This window comes from Oreochromis aureus, linkage group 14, assembly GCF_013358895.1.
Source record: "Oreochromis aureus strain Israel breed Guangdong linkage group 14, ZZ_aureus, whole genome shotgun sequence".
Lineage (NCBI taxonomy): Eukaryota > Metazoa > Chordata > Actinopteri > Cichliformes > Cichlidae > Oreochromis > Oreochromis aureus.
Window position 1 is genome coordinate 30,068,777 of NC_052955.1, and position 20,186 is coordinate 30,088,962.

Consider the following 20,186-nt stretch of genomic DNA (forward strand, 5'->3'; position numbering starts at 1 on the left):
CCAGAAACCAAGGAGAGTCTTGGAGAATGAAGACCAGAGCTTAATAAAAGCTTTGAATGAGCATCTCTGAATGCATAGGTGGTATAAATGGAATAAGGCTGAAAGCTATTACAGGTTAATTTCACTTCAAGGTTGACATTTTTTTCTAGATCATCCACTCCAGATATACCATGTTCTCTAATGTGTGCAAATTACAATAAATAATATAAATAAATAAAACATAAAAAGACAAATATGTCTATGTTGTATAGTAGTTTAACTTTGTTAAACCTGTTTAAATGCACATTAATGCAAATCAGCAAATCACTTGACAAAAACACAGTGCATCTAGACATGTAGACATGTTCTGAGGAAAATGGCAAGCTTCAAACTGATACGAAGGCAACAGTAACTCAAATAGCTACTCGTTACAACCAAATTATGCAGATGAGCATCTTTTCTGAATCTAAGCATACTTTGTTGAACCTCGAATGAGCTACAGCAGCAGAAGACCACGGCGGGTGTCACTCCTGTCACCTAAGAACAGGAAACTGAGCCTACAATTACTCTAAGGGCTCAACAAAGTTGGAGAACACCAGATTAGAAAAGGGTTACCTGGTTTGATGAACCATAATTTATGCCCTATACACATAGACCATCTCTATCATTTACACAGAATGGTCTATAAAGAGAAAATATTCAGTGAGAAATGCTGATATCAGAGGTCAGAGGACAATGGCTAGACTGTTGACCTTACTCAAATAATGGTTACACCCAGTGTACGCAGAAGAGCTTTTTTGAATGTACAACATATCAACCCTACAGCAGCAGAAGACCACACCCGGTGCCACTCCTGTCACTCAAGAACAGAAAACTAAGGCTACAATTCACACAAACACATTAAAGTTGGAGAATAATATTAAAACATTGCTTTGTCTAATGACTCATAATTTCTGCTGGGATGTTCAGGTGGTAGGGCTAGAATTTGGCATATACAGCATGAAAGCATGGATCCATCCTTCTTTGTACCACTGGTTCAGGCTGGTGGTGGATCTGATTGTGTGAGGGATATTTAGCTGACACACTTTGGACCTGTTAGTACTAACTGGACATTGTTTAAATGCCACAGCCTACCAGTTCATCTTTTTTATAACCACAGTGTACCCATCATCTGATGGCTGCTTCCAACAGGATAATGTGCAATGTCACAAAGCTGAAATCATGTCAAACTGAGTTCTCTTTACTAAAATAACCTGTAGAGCCACCAGATCTCAGTTCAATAGAATAGCTTTGGGATGTGGTTGACTGGGAGATTTGCATAAAGGATGGGCAGCCATCAAATGTCATGTCAACGTGCACCAACATCTCAAAAAAATCTTTCCAGCACATTTATGAATCGTTACTATGAAGAGTTAAGGCACCTATGAAGGCAAAATAGGTCCAACCCTATACTAGCAAGGTGTACCCAATAAATTGGCGGGTATACGTAAACTGTCACTATGGTTTAGTCTATGAAATGCAAAGACAACTGTCTCTACTATTACAGCAAACTGTCTTTCCTTTAGAGCCAGAGAGCTTTCAGCTTGTGTGTTTGAATACTTGAGTGCCCTTGGGTGAGAGTTCCAGTCTGTCACAAAAACAAGTTGTGAGGGTGATAATGACAGAGTGCATCTTCAGGTGGGTGTTTGCTCTTAAAACAGGGTCTGGAGAGTGTCACACATCCACATAGAGGCACACGCGAACACCGAATCCATTTACTTTCTTGTACTCTATCAGCAGAACGGTTAAATGAAAAGGTTATTTACTTCCTCGTCTCCCTCCAGTGCACCAACTCTGTAGATGAAGGAGCCATTATTTTTGAACAAATTTATCTAGTGATTTAGAAATGCAGCAGCGTTTCTTTTTTGGGATACAAGACATGCCGCTCCCTCCTCCTCCCCTCCTTTCACCCCCCTCTCGCTATCTGTCTCCCCCTCTTATTGATAATGAGAGTGTTTCAGGTTGTCTGGCTGGACGGTCTAATCTCCTGCCGGCTGCCAAATTTGTATCTATTCATGTCGCAGTAAGACAGAGAGGGCGAGGCATGATGTTCCCGCAGGAAGCAGCCGGTGACTTGGGCTGCAGTTGCCTCATAATTACTTCTCTCCTGACCTCTACACATATCCGTGCATATCTGGGATGCCTGTAGTCTTCATGGCAAACAGCTGACTAAGCCATGCATCCGTTTCTTAAATCTACATGTGGAGTAGACTTTTGGGAACAGCTAATATGGGAAACTAGATTAAACAGACGATGGCAAACTTTAGTTTTCATCCATACCGGAGCCCTTTTTTCAAGGCTACACTTAGCGACTATGTTTGTACATCTAAACTCTAGGCTCCATTCATAAAATACCATCATGGCTTCTTTAGGATCCATTCATGACTTCCTTACTTAACTACAGAGTATATGAGTCAAAAGGAATCAGGTTGTCTGCATGCCACCTGTCGATATCAGCCAACATAAGTACTGATCAGGGCTGGAGCTGTCAGGTCTGATATGTGACATTGCAGCAGATTGTGCTGTGCGGTGTAATTCCTTATTACAGGCCTACTGCAATATACATTAGGGTTGATGGATTCTTGTGTACCCTGCCCCCCCCCCCAATACTCAACCATCTTTCTCCCTTTTTTTGTGTCCAATTACAGTTGTATTAACCCCATTACAGGAACCATCAGTCATGTAATTGGCCAATCAGCACAAAGATCAGGCTCCTTATCAGGTTTCCTAACAAATATTAAGACCAACTGGAAACAGTACTGATTCATGAGCCCTTGGGAGAGGGCTCCATACCAGAGACCCGCACTTCACCCTCTTCCCGGTCTTTCTGTGTCTGTCCGCTGTTCTTTATTTTTATCATCTCAGCTCTCTCCATCGTCCTGATTTCCTCTTTTCATTTCCTTATCTCCTTACTAGGATCAGTCAGTCATTTAGAGATGTTGTCCCCCCCTTTTTTTTTTGTTCCCCAAACACTCTTTTATGTCCTGGATAGCTCTCCCGTTGACCCGCTTTCCAAATCTAATCTTGAGGGTTTAATCAATAATGGAGATGTATTAAAGCCTTTTTTCTTTTATGGGCCTTTCATTCAGCCTCGTCACACACACACACACACACACACACACACACACACACACACACACACACACATTACTGACATCGTCATTAGATAAACATGATGACTGTGTAGATGTAATTACTGTTGAATTAGCCATAATTAGCACCAGCTAAATCCAAGAAGGATTATAGGCACGCACTGCTGTACAAGAACGGTACAGCTTGTACTAGTTTTGATGTAAATGTAGAGCATGGTATGTCCTATTTTTCTTTGCGAGTTTACAACCTCTTAATCTTAGCTCCAGGTGACAGAGGGCCGAGTTAAGTTACAGTGCACCTAATTTATCCAACAATCGCCTTTTTTTTGTTTTGTTTTGCAGTTTAAATAACCACTTTATTGTTGTGGATAGATGAATGGATATTTTACATGTGACTACCCAGTTCTTGGAAGAGCACCCAGAGCCCACAGACCCACACAGCTGTTCCTCCCCAGCAGTATTAAAAGAATCTAACAGTGTGGCAGTCACTGCCCATTTGCTCACTCAGAAATGAATGCTGCACATTATCCGTGTTAGCTTGGAGCCAGAGGAATGAATGCAATTTGACCCTGTGATCTCACCTATAACAGCCTGAGTGCTTACTTGTTAATGTTGTTCCCCTTTCCTTAAACGTTTATCCAAGTGATAGGAAGAAATCTGTCCTAGCTGACACAGGGTGAAAGGTGAGGTAGACCAAAGCAGGTCAGCAGTCTTTCACAAGGCTAATACAAAGAGACCACATACTGTCACGCTGCCGATTTAGAACCACCAGTTAATCGAACATGTATATTTTAGACGGTGTGAGGAAGAAGCACAGCCGCAAATGCAAAACTTTGCAAAGAAAATTCACATTCTAAGTACCAGCAACACTGCTTGCAGAGCCTTGTGAGCTACCTAACAGGCCAGCATTTTGTTTTTTTAACCACACTGTAGTTTTTAAGGTATTTAGTTTTTCTTTGACCACAGCTCTTGTTAATTAAAAAAGTGCCTATTCCCAGAATTCTCATCTTCTGTTTATCTTTGCATCTGAGTCACAAAGTTGAATACACAGCAATATTTCCGAAACCTACCAGGGCCTTTAAAAAGTGTCCTAGTTTCTGAAGGAATAACTAGAAATCTCAAAGATTCTTCTTTCAGATTTCCATCCATTGCTTGATAAAACTTACAAGATTACATGTTAAATAAAAGTTTCTCTGCTCTATCTTTTTCTGTCTTCCTCATGACAAAGTCAGAGGCTCGGGAGCAGACTTGACAGCTGATAACTGGTGCCAGGACACCCATAATGTTTCCTTTTCTTATATATCTCATCTTTTATCATTTTGTAATTTCTTCCAGTGCCACTGGAGTCTGTGGCAGCCCACAGAACTGTATAAAAAGCCATATTGACTGGGGACCATGAGGACCTCAATTCTTTTCACCAGGCTTCATATCTGTCTTTTCGACCGTATGTTAAACTTTTATATTTGTTGAATCAAGTCAAGTTCAAAGACTCCAAATGTCAGTTTGAAATCGTACGTATCATCGGGCATATTGGAAGGGGAATTCTCATACCTAGCCTTATCATTTTGTTAACGCATTCACTTTCTCAAGTAAGAAGTGAACTCATATCTCAGAAACTCTTTAATATAGCTAAAAATAGTTTTATAGGAGCCACAAAAAATGACCACTAGAGGGCAGTGCACTAATCAAGAACCAGCTCCCAGTTGAGGGAGACAGACAACCTCTTAAGATTAGGCTTAAAACTTTCCTTTTTGATAGAGCATATTGTTAGGGCTGGATCGGGTGACCATGAATACTCCTTTAGCTACACTAGGCATAGGCTCCTGGCACTTCCCATGATGTACTGAGTGTTTCTTCTTCACTCACCTCTTTACAATATAAACGTAATATAAATGACGCGTCCAGTGCTGCCTCACCTCCCCCTGCCTCCATTCACACTCGATTCCTTCTCATATTTCCTTCTCTGGGCTTCTCTGAGCCAGTAGTGTTAAAAAACATAATCCACCTTAATTGAATTAACTTTAATTGGCTCTAATGAACTTAAACAGAAAGGGAGATCAAAGACAAGGTTCATCCATTCGCGGTGAGTGCAGATAGGAGGTGTTGTCATAACAACACGATACATATCTACCACTGGAGGAAATTACTAAATGATACCTCCTTGATGGGCACTTTGTGGTCGCAGTCTGACCCTCACTTTAATGATTTGTCAGGAAGCCAATGTTCCTAAAAATAACAAGCAAGCTATTATGCGGTGAGATGTAATTTTAATGTATTATCCAGACTTTCATTCACAAACTCTGACCTTCACACCCCTATTGCTGGTATTAGGTCTAGCTTACAGGGTGGAGCTCTCCTCTAAGGAGTCTGTTGAGAAACTGTGTATTATCCTGTTTTCATAGGGGCTGATTTTAATAGCGCCTTCCTAGAGTATGACACACCACATTTTCATCAAAACCTTCTATTCACATGTTGTCCCACGCACAGATATTCTCTATGACCTTCCTAATTTATTTCTTTGCTTCCTTCTTTCTGCTGTCCCAAAGCGTCCTCTCCCTTCCTGGGCGGTAGCTATCTGATGTGATGCAATCTTAGTTTTATTGCCTCAAAGACACAGCCCATGCTGCAAGGACAACGGCTCCACATCTTTCCCTGCTTTTCTCGCGGATACAAATTCCCTCTATCCCTGTGCACAGGTGTGGATGTAAGGGACAGAGAGATAGGTGCCACTGTGCTGTAGAGACACACAGCGGGGGTTTACACAGAGACCTTAGTCTGGACAAGCTTTTCCTTTTCACAGGTCAGTGGGGGAAAAAAGGCAACAGTGTCATTCCCTGCTCTAGGGTAAAGAGAACAAAAAGAGAGAGAACAATGAACAATGTCTAAGAAAATGACGGGTGTTTTTTTTCAGTCCTTATAAACTCCTCCAGTCTGTATTTCCTTACGACTGACATTCACACATCATCCGCCGTCTGTGAGCTAACATGCCGCATACGCAGGGTGAACACAGCGCTGCGTTGTGTGATCACCGTGCCTGTGGAAAGAACTGGGCTTTTCATGTGTCCTGAAGAACAAGTAGGGCTGTCTCTGGGTGTGTCCCAAAATATGGCTAATGGAGATGTGGCTGTGATTTTCCATCTTTTTTTTTTTTTTTGTAATGTGAGCCTCATAAAAAATGTGTGTCATCTGCCAACATCAAGGTGCACTGCTGATTTAACTACAGAAAAGAAAGGAGTAGGACTATTTCTGCATTACATGACCACTTGACACTGCTGCATGAAAGGATGGAGGAGCTACGATAGCTCCATCTAATGAACAAAAAAAAGGGGCATAGTCATTTCACATTAAAAAAAAAAAAAAGCTAGACATATGCATTTATTGTGTTCCATTGTCTTTTTTGGACTCTAATCTCTCTCCAGGTTCTCTGTGGCAGAGAACTTGGAAATATTGCATATTTCAAACAGTTCAGCTTTAAAATTGTTTATTACTACTATTATATCATGGTGGATTTTGTTTAAACTGCAGAAACACCTTTAAATGTGTTCCAGAAAAACAAAAAAGATTTAGTATTTATTCTTCATTTTTTCTTCTTCTCCTCTCCAGGAAACAGGAGCTGCTGAACATCTCCAACGTCCCTTTAGGAGAATGTCCCCCATCACCACCCCGCACTGCACCACCCAGCATGAAGGTATGAGCAGCCAGACACACCTACGCATGTTTGCTAATAGTGGAATATGATGTTTGTCTACATGTGTTAAATCAGCTGACTGTGATTGTTCTCAGTGTGAAATCCCTTTAACAAGCATGCAATTCAGAGACAGTGACAAACACCACTGTTACAAAAGTTAAAAAGAACATATTTGTGCACGTAAATAAAGCACAGTGTTAGTTCGGGTAGGCCAAAGCCAAGCAAAGCTACAATCCCGGCAAATCAGCTGATCTCAGTGCCAGTCCCCATCAGCTCATGGCTCAGCTGATTCTGGCTATCTCTTGCAAATTATTGCAAACAAAAATAGCAGTCTTCCTATCGTTCTCCTGACTAAATGTCAGGTGAATACAGGTTATTATGCTTTTCACAGCATCTGCTATCTATGCCACAAATTAAAACCTATCATTTTTTAAAGATTCAAATCAGGTTCATGATTTATATCTATTATTATATATTATATCTATTATTGCTCTCAGAGAACGTAAACATGCTGATGTCATTGTGTAATCTCAGTCACACTTTTGCCTATTTTGCTGTGACGGTTCCTCCAGGCGTGGAGTACTGTAATCCTTCTTTTTCCAATGTCTGCTTGCCATTAAAAAAAAGGGGATTACATCTGGAGGCAAGCAGAATAAGAGCCGGAGATACAATGAATGCTCATCTGTGCCGCTACCGTACTCTAAATCTTGGCTTTATATTTTGTCTCAAAATTTTACAGGAAAGTGAAGGATGCGTTCTACAAGACATCCAGTAAAAGGAAATGTCTATTCATTTGAGTGTGCACTTTACCTTGGCTCCTGTTACCTTGACTGGCACTTGGAAATTTCCGTATATGACAGCACGAAGTGGTTTTCGAGGACCTGATGTCACTTTTCTTCTATGCTTGACATTGCTGTGAGCTTCCTTTTGCAGATAGAAAGTTTTGTTGTTAAAAATGAATTGTGATGTAAATTGAATCATGGTCTACTACAGTGGGACCCCATTTAACCCATTCTCAGACCAAATGCATCCTGACCAGGAAGAATTGTCTTCAAACTGAGAACCAAAGTGAAAAACAAAAGATGAGAGCGTAGCTAAACTACAGATCTTAATACCAAATAAAATCCATCTGGCTGTAGATGATCATCTTCCTCAGGTGCTGTTACACTGACTCATGTGGTGTGAGGTGTGATGTTGTCAGACATTCAGCACTCTCTCTGCACTACTCTCACACTAAAGCTGAAGATCTTTCTTCCATTTTTCCTTCAGCATGACAAAAAGGAAGAATACATTCTGTATGGAGGGAGATTAGCATGGTGAGGAAGTAGCTGATGGCTCCTGGTCAGGATAGTAACCTCAAAGCAAGCCATCATTACTGAGTCCTCTGAATGGGAGTTTGTCCACGGTGAGAAAGGGACGACTGAACTGAAATTATGCTCTCAGAGGAATCATATATGAGAGAAATTAGGGAAGAAATATAACTCAAGACAGAAGGCATCAATTACCTTCTTGATGTGTGGCTGATTTCTTGTAATTATCAAACGGCAGCCTCCAATTTTGCTGTGAGCTAGAGTGGCCTAATGGCGAGATACTCATCATCAAAGTCACACTGGCAGTGAACGTATGAAACATATCATTTCTTATAATTGCAGTTTACGGCAAATCCGTGCCTTTTGTGTAGAAACATTTGTCTCCTTTCTCAGATTGCAAAGCACATGTTGATAAAATCCGTTTTGTCAGCACCGTGTCGGCGCTAATCCTGCTTTTATCCATTTTTGTTTTTTAATTGCTAGATAGGTGTACTCGTAAGAAGCTCTTTACGTGGTTAGGAAAAGCGTTTAAGGTTATAGGCGTCAGAGGACAGCTCAGGAGCAAACGTGTTTAGGCAGCAGTGGCGGGAAAACTGTTTGCTCAAGTGATGCGTTTAAGTACAATTCGGAGGTACTTCTGCTTTGTTGAGTTTTTCCATTTCTGCTGCTTTACAGTCAAAAGCCACTCACAAGCTTATATAACGCTGCATTCATGTGATGTGATTATTTTGAAATTCAGATCCAAAATGCTAAATGTTATAAACAAATAACCCCTTCTTGATCAGCTGTAAATATAACATTATTCTGCCATATATGCACACCAGCCGCTTCATTAGGTAAACCTTGCCACTCTTTTTGACTTCTTAACTTCCTTAAACCTCGGTGGCACATATTCAACGGTGTGCTGCACATCCGTGAAATGAATCTCCCATTAAACCACATCCCAAAGGTGCTCTGGTGGATTGAGATTCGGTGACTGTCTAGGCCGTTTGAGAACAGTGAACTCCTTGTTATGTTCAAGAAGCCAGTTTCAGGTGGTTTTAGCTTTGTGACATGTTCTCTTTTCCTGCTAGGAGCAGCTATCAAAAGATGGGCACACTGTGTTCATAAAAGGATGGAGATGGTCAGCAACAATGCTCAAATAGGCTGTTGTGTTTAAACCATGCTGGAACTAAGGAGACCAGAGTATGCCAAGTGGTTATCTGAGTTTTTCTTGCTTTCCTATCAGCTGAAAGCAGTCTGACTCATTCTGCTCTGAACTCTGACGTTAACAAGGCATTTTCACCCAGAGAAGCACCGCTCACTTGGCTTTTTTTCAGACCATTCTCTGTAAACCCGAGAGATGGTTGTGTGGGAAAATCCCAGCAGATCAGCATTTTCTGAAATACCCAGATCAGCCTGTCTGGCACCAACAACCATTACATTTTTTTCTCCATCTGATGCTCGGTTTGAACTTAAGCAGGCCATTTTGACCATAAATACATGCCTAAGTGCATGTGGTTGCTGCCATCTCGTTGGCCGATTAGATATTTCCTATAACAAGACAACACGTTCTCACTCCCAAAGTGTAACATATTACATGTGACAAATAGTCGGTAAGTTACTCTTTCGGCCACCCAACACATTCCTATGTTACTCATTCAGAAACAGGAGGAAACATGAGAACCATTTGGACTGAATCTACACATGTACATTTATTTTACTTTCTCCTCATGAATCGCTCTGGAAAACACTATCTAACACGATTAAGGTTGTGGTTAAGGTTAGGGATAAGGTTAGGGTTAGGGTTAGGACTGGAATACACTGCTGGAACGTGTGTTACCGCCGGGAGCATCATTCTATTGGATTCCATCCACAATCAGGTGCATATCATAGGGACTCGGAAGGTTACCTTTCACATTCCCCTGGGACACCTCAGGACGTTACAAATCGTCGGCATGTTACGCGTCGGGAATGAGAATGCTCTGAACAAGAAGTTGAACAGGTGTACCTAACAAAGTGGCCCATGATCAATTTATAAGTTAGCATACTGAGTACATGTATTATGTATTATGTATTTGGTGCTTTAACTCTAATTTATCCACACCAGTTTACAGCAGTAGACTGGCTTAGGGAGTGTATGTTAAAGCAGAGACTGTATAGTTTGTGCCTGGAATTTCTTCCTTACAGATGATCTAATGTTTGTATTTGTACAATACTTTACTCAGGCACTTCCTTCTGTGACGTTAATAATGTGTATGGATGCTGATAGTCAACAGTCTTCAAAGAGAGCGACACCAAACTTGGCAATATCTTGGATGACTTACAGTGTGTGTGTGTGTGTGTGTGTGTGTGTGTGTGTGTGTGTGTACTTGTTTAGGCATCTTTGTGAGGACAGAAAATTGGCATGTCACTATACTTGTGAGGACCAACAGTCTTATAAGGACAAAATGCCTGTCCATACAAGTTTTAAGGCATTTTTGAGGCTCAAAATTAGATTTTAGTGTCAGATTTACAATTATGTTATGGTTAGGTTTAGGCTAAGGGTTAGGGTTAGGCATTCATTTTGGATGGTTAGGGTAAGGCTAAGCGTGTGTGTGTGTGTGTGTGTGTGTGTGTCAGACACATAAACATTGGCATGACCTGTTTTGCTTTGACAAACAATTCAGTTTGCTGCCTTACTTGATTTTCCTGTTTAAGCTTTAGTGGCCATGTTTGAAGGCAAAACAGACATTATAAACGAGTGGGAGAGGGAAGTGCTCTTCTAAAATGTAGAAGGAAGGGTAAGAATAAGAGGAAGGCAGGGACACTTGAAGACTCAAATGTTTTGGCTGCCCTTCTCAAGGTAAGTCGGCACTGGTTACCATGCAAGTCCCAACAGTTTGATGTGTAATGGGGAGTTTTTTCAACTTGGCGCGCAAGTTTATGATGAATGAATGAATGCAGATGAGTAAGTTTCTGCTCATACCAACTTATCATTTCTTTGTAAATACAACATCAAAGCAAGTGAACTTTAACTGAAGCTATCAGACGTGTTCAAACTTTACTTTTATTGCCGCTAAGTTAATCAGTTACCTCGTCTTGCAGCTAATATTTGTTTATATTGTGACTTCAGAAATAGGCGTATGTCACATTGAGTCAAACTTCACGTCTTCAAGTCACTGCAGTGTTATAACTGCGGTAGCGGCATCCTCTGCACCCTCTTAAACTTTCTACAGTTTTATGCCTTATTCATAGCCGCTTTACACCCACGTGTGCAACATTTTGCAACCACAGAGCTAAAATATCACATTTACACATGCGTGTCAGTTCAGCTGCGTGCCATTGGGCCACAAGTGTGACAAAGCCGAGCAATGCTGCGAGGACTTTTTGGGGGGGTTTAACAACGCGTTCTCAACTCTCTAATGGTTGGATTTCATGTACACCTGATAGCTGAGAGGTCAGGGCTTTTAGTTTCAGTCCATCCCTTCACCCAAAAAGGCAGTTTCACACTGTGCATTTAACTAAGGACTACTCAAATAGAAATGCCATGCAAATGCTGCAGACGTAATGTTCTGATATTCAGAGAATAATAATAATATATATGAGAGAAAGCAGAAGAAGAATGTGAGCAAGTTCAGTTCCCATTTACCTTTTTTGTGCTTTGTCATCATTTCTGTCAGTGTCTGGGTGATTGTGTTCATGATTAGCATGAGTATGTGTGAATTCTAGCTACCAGTGAATCTGTCAGTCATTGAATCAGTCAGGCAGACAGACAGGCTGATCGTGGCAGCCTCCACAGGTTGCCATGGGAAATAAGATATCCAGATGTCACCGGGCTAACACAGAAAGAGTGAACGAGTGTGAGCAGGAGAGACAAGGCAAGAAAAACTAAGAGAGAAAAAGGCTAATAAAAGAAAAGAGAAAATGACTGAGTAATAAGAGAGTATAGGGGACAGATTAGTATAATGACACACTGAGATTAGAAAGCAACGGTGAGAAAAGGGAAGTAGGCATGTAGAGATATGTTTTAGACTGACAGTGGAACAGAAAGGCAGATAGGGCTTCCTTGTCTTTGGACTTGTCTTGACACCATTGGAGACTCAACATGCTGTCTGCACTCCCAAGAGCCCACTGAGACGCTGCAAAGGTGATCTGCTACAGCGTGTCTTTTTAGCTGCCTTGGGCACTGCTCAATGTAGCAAAAACTCCTTCACATGTGCCAGCATGACTCTAGCTGTCAAATATAATTAAAGTAGGCATTAGTCGACTTTGTTTGTTTTTGCAGAAGCAGTTTAAAAAGGAAGCACAACACTGCAGTTATAGAGTTGATGATGAGAGGCGCTTTGGTCAACTTCTGTGTTTAAACCAGCTTTTATTAATGGCAAGTTTAATTTGGGGTCAGAGATCAGTATCTCCTGTGATGTGAGTCAAAGCTCACACACACTTGTTACCTAAAACTCTCCATGCATTGCTTTGCACATTATATATGTGCCAAAATCTGAGCACAAAGGCCGTGAGTGCCATTATCACCCTTGCAGCTTGTTAATGTGGCAAGGCGGAGACCCCGTGGGAACAGGGCATTGTCTGTGTGTGTGTGAGTGCACTTAAGGAAGCTGGTTTGTGTGTTGTGTAGTAAGTGTTGCTGTTTGAGGAAGTGGTTTCTTATCACTGTGTGAGCGCGTGCGGGTGTGAGAGGCTGACCCAGCCCTCTGTGACGCTGCAGAGCTGATCCCGTGGAGGGGAGGGAGCGGCACAATCTACTCTTGCAGATGAATGTTATCATTGTCAGGGCTTTAAATGCAGACGTTTAGGTTGAGCATTGAATGTCAAAACACTTGTGCGAGGTGTAAATTGAAGCCAACCAAAGGGCGATGATTGAACTGCTGTCAGCTAAATGGTGTCAGTAGATTGTCGTCCTCTGACAGTCAGAGTTGAGCTCTCTTTCAGCTTGTTTTAGATACTTTGTAATCTATTTCGTCTCTGTTCCAGTCCGCAGAGTTCTTCGACATGCTGGAAAAGATGCAGGTATGACGATATTTTCATTCCTCTGAATGCCATTTCCTTCTCTGCTGCTGTCCCTCTATCATTTCCTTATTTCAGTATCCCTATTTCCTCCATTCTTTCCCTGTCTTCAGCCAGCACTACTGAGCTATAATAGCGTGTTTTTTGCCATAAGAGGGTTCCTCCTATCACCTTGTTTTTCTTTGACCAAAATCAGCTTTAACATATACTTGAATAGGGCTCACGCTGATGATTTAATCACTGAAAGTCATCGCCGCATGTGTCTTAGATTGGATAATAGGCATGCAGGCGGCAGAGAAGAACATCCACACAAAGATCTGGACTGGCATGACTATTTTCTCCTTCTCTGTGTGGAATACATTGATTTTATTTTTGTTCTGAACAAAGTCTGTCTCTCTCTCTCTGTGTTCAACCACTTTGTGCCCTCCACAGGGCCCTAAGGGTGCAGGCTTTGAGTTGTCTGAGGACAGATGGGGTTGGGCGAGCGGGGTTAAAAAGGGTGAGGAGGAAGAGAAATAAGGTAGGAAAGAAAACATTAAAAAAAAGGGAGCATATGACCAAAGGAAGATTCAGACAGAGATAATTGCTCATGCGGGTTTATTATTAGATGTCCAAGAAGTGAATTATTAGGTGGTCATACTGGGTCGAGACAGTGGAACCGTTAATAGGTTAAGAATAGAAAGCCCCATACTTTTAAGTCATTAGACTTTCTTCGCTCAGAATCCAAGAGGTGTGAACTGACTTGCAGCTGAAAGTTAAGGAATGCCAGTTTTATCCAGTGACCCCTGAATGCAGCATATTCAATACCAGAAAAATAGAAAAAGTTCCCTCCAACAAAATTATAACATTTCCATTTGTTTCTTTTAAACTTTGAGACTGCTGATGATTTGTGTTTATTTTTTTCTTCTATTGTCAACGAATCCTATAAAAAGACCAAAACAAACAATTCTGTGCATCCAAAGCCTGAAATATGATATTCCCCCTTGCTGTGGGACTCTACTGGCGCTCAAAAACTCAATGAGCATTGACTGACTTGTCGGCCTCTGTAGTTCATTTTAGGTCAGTCTCATGTGCGCAGCCTTTTCTGATTATTGCAGTGAGTATTATTTACTGTACCACATATGCATTGATCCACTGTTGAAAATACTCTTTACAGTATCAGTAAGTAAGACTGCCACGTGATCTATTTACAGTCAGAGAAACACAGCATCGTGTAAGAGACTGTGTCAAAAACAATGTAAAATAGCAACTGTGATTAGAATAGAAGTGAACAGAAATAGGTAAGAGCAGACAAGGTGTGAGATGGTAAGTCAGCGTGAGGGAGAACCTGATTGAGGACATCAGTGGAGTTATTTGGAAAGTGTAACTAGAGGATGACGGCCCCCTAAGCAGCCTGATGATCAAAGAGTCACACACATACACAGAGTGAAACTGGCAGCTCTTCGGTCTGTGCTTGCATCGACCTTCTCGTCTGGGCTCTGAACGTTTGGAATCAGGCTTTCAAAGTGTGTTCCTGGGTGCTGATGATGAAGGTCACTTTTTTCTTTCTTTTTTGCTCCCCATCTCCGGTCCACTCCCTCCTTTCCTGTTCTTTTGGCAGTTTCGCCAATTTTCACCCGTCTCTCTGCTTCCTCTGCCTTTGTTGGCTCTTCTGTATGACCAAAAATCGAAGCCTCTGAAGACTCTTTCTGATCAGTGTCATACTGTTGACACTGACTCCCCGCTGACTGCAACAGCTGCTCCATCAGTATGCACTCAGACAGACATAAACCACTACAGATTAGACTTAGAAGTGTGTGCAAACACTTGTGTGTTTGTGTGTCAGGGTTGTATTTGCACTCTTCAAACGAATTCTGCCTGACTCTTGGTATGATTGGTATAAGCGATGGCGGTGGCGTGGTGGTGGTGTGTATGCTAAGAGCTGTGAATCTGCACACATGCATTTATTTCCTCACTCTTATTCTCAGTCATGTAGATGAGCTGTTCCACTGGGCCCGTAGCATAATTGGCCAATTTACTGTGTCTACTAGATTGGCTTTTCATATCTGCATATATTTGCACTGCGCTGCACACTATGAAAAAAAAGGCTTTGGCCTGCGCCTCAGCGTTTCTGTGTTCCAACAAATGATAATAACAAGTGAAGAAAGGAACACTTAGTGTGTGGAAGCTGGATTCAGAGAGAGGATGACTAAGTGACTGCATTACCTGTGTGCGCTCGCGTATGTGTGTGTGTTTGTGTTTGCAGGAGAGTATATTAGCATGTATGACTCACTCTGTTTTCACCTGTCAGCAGATGAGACAGTCTGAAGTCTGAAAACAAGAATGTTTCTGCACCTTTTTGGAACATTGCACAAATAAACTGAACTTGTATTTTTTTAAATTCTTTTTTGACCCTTGTGCTCTTTCACTCTCATGCTGCGATTGGACTTTAATAAGGTCCCTAAAGCTGAAGAGACCAAAAAATGGAAGGTGTGACTCGATACACACTTGTTGATATCTTCTCTGTGGGTCTCATTAGTGTGTCTGTGTGTGTGTGTCACCATTTATTCTGCATGCTGTGCTTCATTGCTGCACTGCTTTGCTCTGTGGTCGGACTCCTCGCCGCGAAGGGATTCTGAACACCCCTGTGAACGTTTTTCAGACTTTTCTCAGGGCTTTCAAAGTGCAAAAATCCATAACCCCCTGATCAGATTGATTATAAGTTGAATGAACTCCAGCTGTCAATTGATCCTCTTCGGCCTGCCAGAGTTGCTGGCTCCTGCTGCCACAGAATATAAATGACTGGCTGCCCGGAGCCCTGCACCACCAACAATGCAGACAGGCCTCAGCAGTATTTTAGAGGTCACACTGGAGCCGGGCTAGCAGTGCCAAAGGCACACAACAGCTCTAAAATCTCAGGGGCCACTGAATCAAACACACTCCCTCGCTGATGTTTGCTGATGACTTTGCATTTTGCATTGCATCATCGCCCTGACGTGTATTTAGTATCGTGAGCTGCACTCCCCTTTCGCACCTGTGTTTGTCGATGTGCTTGGATCTGTTTCACCGTCGCAAAAGTCAGTGAAGTTCATACAAGTTAAAAGTGTTACTGATGGTGTGTGCATATGTGTATGTATGTCTGTCCTCTTTTTGTTTTTTACAGGATGACTATATCCCCTACCCACGGATAGAAGATGTGAGTCATTTCTTGCTCATCTTTCACTCAGCCATAATGCAAAACATTTGCAATCTTTGGCAAAACATGAAAAGCACACACTTTTTTAGTTGGTTATGTTTTAGTTCCTCATTCTCTCCCAACCTTTTACACGCAAGGTCCTAGAGAAGGGTGGTCCATACCCCCAGGTAATCCTGCCCCAGTTCGGGGGTTATTGGATTGAGGATGTGGAGGCACCAGCAGGAACTCCATCTTCCTCAGAATCTAGTTTCTGTGAGGAGGAAGACGGAGGAGAGGGCATGAGCCCCGGTGGGGGGCACAGCTACCGTCTGGAGTGCAACAGCACAGCCCGTGCCTACCGCAAACACTTCTTGGGCAAGGTTAGTGCAGTCATGTCAGTTTGTATGAAGCAGTGCGAGTATTTAAAGTCTAAACTGCACCTTTCTCCCTCACTTACCTCCTTTTCTATATCCATACACCCAGGAGCACATGAACTACTATTGCACCGGCAGCAGCATAGGCAACCTCATCATGTCCCTGAAACACGAAGAGGCTGAGGGACAGGAGTTCCTGCGCATCATGCTCAGGTACAACCAGGCAAAGGCAGCAACAGTAGCTTCACTTCACATAGTATAAGTTCAGGATTTAAAGTCTGATGTGGTTTTCCTTCATGTTCCTGTTAGTGATGGGCTAAACCAAAAATACCTGCCATAGCGTCATAATAAGAGCAAAAGTAGGATGAATGAAAACTTGTCCTGGCCTAGTGCCAGTTCATGCAGATTCTTCTAAAACTGTTGTGGCAAAAATCAATCCAGCCACATGACCCAAATGCCATTCTCATAGTGCCGATAGAGGAAAAGCGAACAACATATCTGGAAACATTTGCAATACATTTTTGTGACATTTCTGTCTGAACCACAGCCGAGCTCCAATTAATTATCCGACAAACCTAAAACCCCGAAGACACACAAACACTGTTGGCATGGCTAAAACACACTAATAACCCAGGCCTCCATTCTGTTTTATTGCAGCTCTGTGCACTCCATGTTAGTCAGATTTCATATGATTTTGTTGCTCTGTGGTGAATAATGTTTTTTGCTATTATCACAGTTGGTGACATTTTGATTAACGGGCGAGCAAAACAAATAGCATAATGCTTTGTTGTTACGTAGCCATTGTGGGTGTTGCACAGAGAACTGCAGCCAGGTGATTGCTAATCTTCTCTATGACAGATGACTGTGATAATGCTAGTGTTATGGGCAGCACTGCTACATTTAGAGCCCATGAGCCCAGTGACTTTATTTTTTCTTGAATTCGAAATTGGTTAAAATGATTAGTTCAAATTTCCTCATATTCTTCCTTAAATTTCACTGGGACAGTGAACTACATGGACACTAGGAGTTAACTAGAAATCTCTTTGATGGAACAAATTCTTGAACGGTCCTATAAGTCAAACTCATTTTACATTGTGGGCCACATTCAGCCCATTTTGAGTGGGCGGGGCCATTGAAATTCCCCTTTAACTGCCCATTTAGTCCCCATTGGGTTTAAACTGCAACAAACAATTGTGTAAAATAAGAGAAAAGGTTATGCAGCTCACTACCCAGACTGTACTGTAATTATAAAATAAAGTTTTTGTTCATTCACATTTTGCTTTTTTTTTTTTTACTGTGGGACCACTGTGAAAAATTGACATTTTATAGGATACAGTAAAAAAAACTTTCTGTTCATTGTTTTCATTTTTTTATCTATCACAAAATTACCGTATGCCCTCCTTTACATTTTCTAAAGCCGTCCAGTGGGCCGGATCAGGGTCTTTGCCAGCCTGATTTTAGTCCACGGGCCTTATGTTTGGATGCCCAATTTATATTCTTCTTGCAGGTCGAGGACCAAAACAGTTCACGATAGAATCTCTTTAGCAGGGCTCAACCAGCTGCCCAGTGTACCACAGATTGCCAAGGTAAGATAGAGCTCGCAGGTACACCAGGTTTAAAGGCAGACAGTTTCCATGCACATATAGCAACATAAAAAAAAAAATGGCATATTTGCAGAGAAGTATGGTGAAAACCTGAGCGTGAGGGAGAAGGAAAGACTTTAGTAATCACATGTATTATTTCGGAATAGCACTTCTCACAAATAATAACAGGACAAAAACTGCATTAGGTTAAAGAAGTCAAGGTAACAGGAAAAAATGTTGAAGTGGAATTGTTCCCTTCCTGTTATATTTCTTTTTGCTCTCTGACATGTGACTGATTATTATTATCTCAAAGACATTTTCTGGTACATTGGATTAGTTCTCCCTTACAGTGATTTTTCTCTGTTTTTTCATCTTTTAGGTCTTTTGTGATGATGCCACAGGGATGAAGTTCAACCCGGTCCTGTACCCACGGGTGAGTTCATCCTCAGTTCCTGCACTGCAACCATCATCACACCCAGTGTGACCTGAGCTCTTCCGTCCCCGTCAAGGCAAATATTCATTCAAGCTGAAACGAGGTAGCTTTTCCAGTCCCTTACGTCTCCTGAGACACAAAGGGGGGCAGTATAGCTGAAAGTACATTTAATTATAGCTGCCACAACTTTATAGTAACGTTCATAAATAACTTTTCATGAATTTTGCATATCTATAAATATTTGATGGCTTTTATTTAAAGCCCGGGGCTTTTGTAGACATTTTAGCTTTAATTATTTTTTGCCAGCATCACCTGCCTGTCCCTACACATTGGACTTCATTAACTTTTCAACCTCCTTAAATTTTATCCAGAAAAACACTTCTTGTCACATTTTACCCCCTACCTCCTGCCTCTCTAACATCTGCCCTGCGCAGTAAGCATATTAGTCAAGAAACGATTGATGATACCGCAACTCTCTAAAATGAATTTGATGGATCTGTTCCTCCTCCTCTTCCTCCTGTGAGCCTGATGGAGGAGTGTGATGGAGCATGCTTTCAGCCTGTGCCTCAGGGAAGGGAAAAAACCATCTGTGTCTCCGTATGCAAGAGACAGCAACAGGATCACTGCCCTCGCTGGGGGCCGCTATACAGTTTGTTGCGTGACATCCTTACATAACATGGACCCAATAAAACCTGCCCTGGGGACGTGTTATAAAGGAGTAAAAGACTTCCTTTTTTAAAGTGTACAATTTATAATCATAGGAAGAAAGTACGACTTTTCCTCTATTTTGTTTACGTACAGGGATCCCAGTTAATAGTGGCTTATGATGAACATGAGGTGAACAACACGTTCAAATTCGGAGTCATCTACCAGAAGTTTGGACAGGTGAGCTATTTTAATTATCTTCCGCTTACTTTACATGTACTCTTTTATCTCATCTATCTTTCTCCTCTCCGTCCTTCACTTTATGTGCATGATGTATGTGTGTTTTCCTCCTCAGACATCAGAAGAGGAGCTATTTGGAAACAATGAGGAGACGCCAGCTTTCAAGGAGTTTCTCAGTATCTTAGGAGACACCGTTGAACTTCAAGATTTTAAAGGGTGAGGGTAGTAAAATGCAATTTGTTGGCATAAAACAACTAGAGTAATGTGAGAGAAAGTAGCAGGAAAAAAGGATTCAGTCAAATTTAACTCCAGAGGAACGAAAAAAAAGAGTTCATGAGTCTAAAAAGAAGGAAGCGTGGGCTTATTACAGTGAAGAACATAGCGAGCTTTAATTACTGTAACCTTGGAGCAATTTGTCCTGCTGTTTCGGACTCAGCATGCAACGTGGGTAAACTGCTTAGTGCAACAGATTTGTGCAAAGAAAGTGCCACATGGACAGGTAATCAGAGCTTTGTTTATTGTAAGGGGGGGACGGGGGCGGGGAGGTGTGCCGCAAGCTTTCTCCTATAGGGTTACACTTGTTGCTTTTACATAAGGAGACTATAAATTGTAGCTGACACATCACATTTGAATGACACTGGAGCCAGTTAGACATAAAATGTGATG

General features: G+C 41.7%; 1 protein-coding gene across 5 annotated transcripts in view; it reads left to right on the forward strand.

Moving 5' to 3' along the window:
• rap1gap2a (RAP1 GTPase activating protein 2a) overlaps nt 1–20,186 on the forward strand; it is an 89,853-nt gene that overhangs the window by 60,960 nt on the left and 8,707 nt on the right. For 4 of the 5 annotated variants that reach the window (XM_039622807.1, XM_039622806.1, XM_031754497.2 and 1 more), the window contains 9 exons: nt 6,714–6,798; nt 13,059–13,094; nt 16,234–16,266; nt 16,404–16,625; nt 16,729–16,832; nt 18,127–18,205; nt 18,582–18,635; nt 19,437–19,520; nt 19,636–19,736. In XM_039622807.1, coding sequence (XP_039478741.1) covers nt 6,714–6,798; nt 13,059–13,094; nt 16,234–16,266; nt 16,404–16,625; nt 16,729–16,832; nt 18,127–18,205; nt 18,582–18,635; nt 19,437–19,520; nt 19,636–19,736 — 798 coding nt within the window. Of the gene's footprint in view, nt 1–6,713; nt 6,799–7,568; nt 10,933–13,058; nt 13,095–16,233; nt 16,267–16,403; nt 16,626–16,728; nt 16,833–18,126; nt 18,206–18,581; nt 18,636–19,436; nt 19,521–19,635; nt 19,737–20,186 lie in introns of those variants that run through there. The other variant, XM_031754499.2, reaches the window with a different exon arrangement.